This window comes from Triticum aestivum, chromosome 3B (assembly GCF_018294505.1).
Source record: "Triticum aestivum cultivar Chinese Spring chromosome 3B, IWGSC CS RefSeq v2.1, whole genome shotgun sequence".
Classification (NCBI taxonomy): domain Eukaryota; kingdom Viridiplantae; phylum Streptophyta; class Magnoliopsida; order Poales; family Poaceae; genus Triticum; species Triticum aestivum.
In genome coordinates this window covers 368,507,052-368,511,998 of record NC_057801.1, presented here as the reverse complement: position 1 = coordinate 368,511,998, position 4,947 = coordinate 368,507,052, and the positions used below count along the sequence as shown (strand labels likewise).

The window sequence follows — 4,947 nt, the reverse complement described above, 5'->3', positions numbered from 1 at the left end:
CCAGGGAGGGCTTCAAGATTTATGCAAACTAACAAGTTCTTCTCATGTAGTATGTCTTTAACACCAAAACACATAAATACAAGATATAAGAAATATGTAGGACTTCAAAATACATGATTTACCTTGAAAGACATCATAGTTTCGGGTGTACAGTTTTGCAAATTCAAATGATGGACAAAACTGAGATAGAAAAACCTAGTATGTAGATAAAATGGCAACTTCTTGTTTCAAAAGTCATGTACCGATCATCTTACATTCAAAGAGTGTCACCATTGGTTGACATTTGACAACTAGATTTACAAAGCCGCATTTATTTGCATGTGTATCACCACATGATGTACATCCATGACAATAAATGTGTAAAACATATTATGATATTGCACTGGAGCAAAAAAGTTGCAAATACTACAAAAGATTACATATACTTGAATAGAAAAACTAGAATGTCATCAATGCTATCATGCACCTAGAGGAGGACATCCAGTGGCAAGTGGCAGATTCAAGTTATCAACTGTCCTGAATGTCCTCGGAACCATCTTGTCAACATATAATGTGCCTTCAAGGTGATCACACTCATGCTGCAGAATGCGTGCCTGCCATCCTGATGCGTCCACCTTCATGGGATGTCCATTTCGGTCCAAACCCGAAACCTCAACATCCAAATGACGCTCAACAACCGCTCTATATCCATCGACACTGGCATCCACATAAAAGGATGAAGACATACACGTAAGTACACCGAAATTCAGCTTTCTTTTCCACCAATAAGCTACTGCTAATAATAAGCTTTCAGAGAGCAATATATGAGTAAGTACCTAAGACATCCTTCATAGAAACGTGCAGTTCTTTTACTCGTCTTCCTAAGCTTGGGATTGATAACAACCTGGCTTAGGGGGGACAAGAAACATAAAAGGGCATGAGCCATGAGAAGGTGCTCAAGCCTAACAACAGTAATGGGTGGTGAACAAAGTTCCATATGAAAAAATATACCCACAAGAAGATCAAAGGAACGGCGATCCTGCGCATCGATGTCCTCCTTGGAAGCATAGCTGATGTATTCTTGGGTGTCCTCGAGAACAATAATCTGTCATTGGCAAATTTAACAGGTTGAGCAATGTAGCGACTGTCTTTTGAATATTGAACATAAGCCAGCGCATATAACAGGAGCACAATGCAATGCACGGACCTTCAAGGGCACGCCGATCTGTGGGGCGGCGAGGCCAACGCCAGGGGCTTTGCGCATGACAGCGATCATCTGATCGATGACGCCCTGGATCTTCTCGGAAGGCACGTCCCCGGGGGACACCTCCTGTGCCGGCTCGTGAAGCACGGGATCGCCGGCCTTCACGGTCCCTGGTGTCACCGTCATCGCCATGGGCGCACCACCGCCGCCCTTCCGGCCCAGCAGGCCCGACAGCCAGCCCGCGCCGCCTGCGCCAGCTCTCACACTCTTCCCTCGCCTACCGCCCACTTCTCTACCAGTACCAACGAAGGTAGGAATCGGCACGGGGGGAGCGCGGAGAAGCGCCGGCACGGCCGTTATGGATAACGGCCGGAGTGCTTCCATCTTCTCGGCCTAGTAATCTGCTGCCCAATGAGGTGGAGTGTGCGGCTTATGTTGCGTGGCATTCATTTTGTTAAGTACGGGGAAGTATCTAGTACTCCATCCTTGGGATGCTCCCCATACTCCAACTTCAAATAAATCAATTTTAAATATTTCAAAAATATTTGGATAAAAATGTGCATGTTTACAAGGAATGTGACTACAACCCCTAAAAATTTCAGGTTCAAACTCTAAATGCACATTGAGAAACAAAAAAGTGAAATCTAGCATGAATAGTGTCATGAAAAGACAAAAGCAACATTTGACACTATTCATATTTGGATTTCTCTTTTCTGTTTTTCAATGTACATTTCGAGTTTGGACCTGAAATATTTAGGGGGTGTAGTCACATTCCTTTTTAACATTCACAATTTGTTTTCAGAATTTTTGAGACATTTAAATTTGATGTTTTAGGCTTGGAGCACAGGGAGCACCCCAAGGATGGGAGCACATGATATTTCCCTTGTAAAGTACTCCCTCTCATCTAAATTAGTTGTTCTAAACGCTTTCAACCCTGCTTTATATAGAGGCAGCGATCTAGAGTTGATTGGTTGCGTGTGACGCCCCCGATTCAATCGTACACTAATCATGCACGCAAATGTGTACGATCAAGATCAGGGACTCACGGGAAGATATCACAACACAACTCTACAAATAAAATAAGTCATACAAGCATCATAATACAAGCCAGGGGCCTCGAGGGCTCGAATACAAGTGCTTGATCATAGACGAGTCAGCGGAAGCAACAATATCTGAGTACAGACATAAGTTAAACAAGTTGCCATAAGATGGCTAGCACAAACTGGGATACAGATCGAAAGAGGCGCAGGCCTCCTGCCTGGGATCCTCCTAACTATTCCTGGTCGTCGTCAGCGGGCTGCACGTAGTAGTAGGCACCTCCGGGGTAGTAGTCGTCGTCGACGGTGGTGTCTGGCTCCTGGACTCCAGCATCTGGTTGCGACAACCAGAAAGAAAGGAAAGGGGAAAAAAGGGGGGAGAAAGCAACCGTGAGTACTCATCCAAAGTACTCGCAAGCAAGGAACTACACTACATATGCATGGGTATATGTGTAAGGAGGCCATATCAGTGGACTGAACTGCAGAATGCCAGAATAAGAGGGGGATAGCTAATCCCGTCGAAGACTACGCTTCTGGCAGCCTCCGTCTTGCAGCATGTAGAAGAGAGTAGATTGAAGTCCTCCAAGTAGCATCTCCAAGTAGCATATCCAGGTAGCATCTCCAAGCGCATCTCCAGTCGCATCGCATAGCATAATCCTACCCGGTGATCCTCTCCTCGTCGCCCTGTAGAAAAGCGATCACCGGGTTGTCTGTGGAACTTGGAAGGGTGTGTTTTATTAAGTATCCGGTTCTAGTTGTCATAAGGTCAAGGTACAACTCCAAGTCGTCCTGTTACCGAAGATCACGGCTATTCGAATAGATTAACTTCCCTGCAGGGGTGCACCACATAACCCAACACGCTTGATCCCATTTGGCCGGACACACTTTCCTGGGTCATGCCCGCCCGCGAAAGATCAACACGTCGCAGCCCCACCCAGGCACAACAGAGAGGCCAGCACGCCGGTCTAAACCTAAGCGCGCAGGGGTCTGGGCCCATCGCCCTGAGCACACCTGCACGTTGCGTGGGCGGCCGGAAGCAGACCTAGCCTAGCAGGCGTTCCAGTCCAATCCGGCGCGCGCCGCTCCGTCGCTGACGTCTGAAGTGCTTCGGCTGATACCACGACGTCGGGATACCCATAACTACTCCCACGTAGATGGTTAGTGCGTATAGGCTCGTAGCCGACTCAGATCAAATACCAAGATCTCGTTAAGCGTGTTAAGTATCCGCGAACGCCGAACAGGGCCAGGCCCACCTGTCTCCTAGGTGGTCTCAACCTGCCCTGTCGCTCCGCCACAAAGTAACAGTCGAGGGCCGTCGGGAACCCAGGCCCACCTCTACCGGGATGGAGCCACCTGTCCTTTCAGCCCCCTCGTCAGAATCACTTGCGGGTACTCAATGAGCTGACCCGACTTTAGTCACCATCTGTATAGTATGTATGTATGTATAGTATATACCCGTGATCACCTCCCAAGTGATCACGGCCCGATAGTATAGCAAGGCAGACTGACAAGAATGTAGGGCCAATGATGATAAACTAGCATCCTATACTAAGCATTTAGGATTGCAGGTAAGGTATCAACAGATGTAGCGACAATGTCAGGCTATGCATCAGAATAGGATTAACGAAAGCAGTAACATGCTACACTACTCTAATGCAAGCAGTATAGAGGAGAATAGGCGACATCTGGTGATCAAGGGGGGGCTTGCCTGGTTGCTCTGGCAAGAGAGAGGGGTCGTCAACTCCATAGTCGAACTGGTCAGCAGCAGCGTCGGTCTCGTAGTCTACCGGAGAGAAGAGGGGGAAGAAATAATGAATACAGAGCAAACATAGCACCACAAAATATATCAAGGCAATACGCGGTGTTCGGTGTGCCCTAACGCGGTAGTAGGTGATACCGGTGAAGGGGGGAAAACCCCCGGGAAAGTATTCCTGGTGTTTCGTGTTTTCGGGCAGAGGAGCCAGAGGGGGAAAGTTGCGGGTTCGATAGGTTAGGGGGGTGTGGCGGACGAACGGACTGCGTATCCGGAATCGTCCCGTCGTTCTGAGCAACTTTCATGTACAAAGTTTTTTCATCCGAGCTACGGTTTATTTTATATTAATTTTAAAAGATTAAAATCATTTTTAGCATTTATTTAATTATTTTAATCCAACATTATCCAGAACAGTGCACGCTGACGTCAGCATGACGTCAGCAGTCAACAGAAGCATTGACTGGTCAACTGACGTGTGGGTCCCGTTTGTCATTGACTGATTAGGCTAATTAGCAGTCAATTAAGTTAACTACTGTTTAATTAAACTAATTAGCTAATTATGATTAGTTAACTTAATTAATCCCTTAATTAGTTAATTAATTTAATTTATTATTATTTATTTAATTATTTTATTATTATTTTTTTCTTTCTTTTTTTTTAATAAAAACGTTCGAGGGTGGGGCCCCTTGTCATAGGCCCCTAGGCCTAACGGGTGCATGGGCGCACGGGCGCCCGATCCGGATGGAGCCCCAGTGGGCGCGGGCGCTGGAAGTGGCCGCCGGCTCGGCAGTGGCCCGTGGGGCTGGAGGCGGGGCAGCACGGTGGAGCGGTGGCGGCGAGGCCGGGCCGCGGCGACTACGGAAATCCAGGGGCGCGGGCACCGGACACAGCCGCGGGGGCGACGGCCACGGCGCGAGCGGGCAGGGGTGGTCGCGGTGAGCGCACGGAGAGCGCGGGGTTGCGGGCGCGATGAG

At 48.1% G+C, this 4,947-nt stretch overlaps 1 protein-coding gene across 2 annotated transcripts; it reads right to left on the bottom strand.

Moving 5' to 3' along the window:
- Positions 1-203: 203 nt before the first annotated feature.
- LOC123065402 (peptide deformylase 1A, chloroplastic) lies at positions 204-1,615 on the bottom strand. 2 transcript variants are annotated; one of them, XM_044488688.1, is made up of 4 exons: positions 1,187-1,615; positions 995-1,084; positions 816-883; positions 204-696 (listed from the first exon to the last, which is right to left on the bottom strand). In XM_044488688.1, exons 1-4 carry the CDS (start codon positions 1,565-1,567, stop codon positions 459-461), a joined length of 777 nt encoding a protein of 258 aa, XP_044344623.1. In that variant the 5' UTR covers positions 1,568-1,615; the 3' UTR covers positions 204-458. The 2 variants fall into 2 exon arrangements, with proteins under 2 accessions (XP_044344623.1, XP_044344624.1); XM_044488689.1 differs by having other exon boundaries at positions 495-696; positions 816-887; positions 991-1,084.
- Positions 1,616-4,947: the final 3,332 nt, after the last annotated feature.

Bases quoted from the DNA above. Each gene is read 5' to 3' on its own strand.
- LOC123065402 (XM_044488688.1), bottom strand. From the start codon at position 1,567: ATGGAAGCACTCCGGCCGTTATCCATAACGGCCGTGCCGGCGCTTCTC. The intron at 884-994 runs GTGGGTATATTT...CCCCTAAGCCAG, and splicing joins GCCGTTCCTTTGATCTTCTT to GTTGTTATCAATCCCAAGCT. The intron at 697-815 runs GTACTTACTCAT...TGTGGATGCCAG, and splicing joins TTCTATGAAGGATGTCTTAG to TGTCGATGGATATAGAGCGG.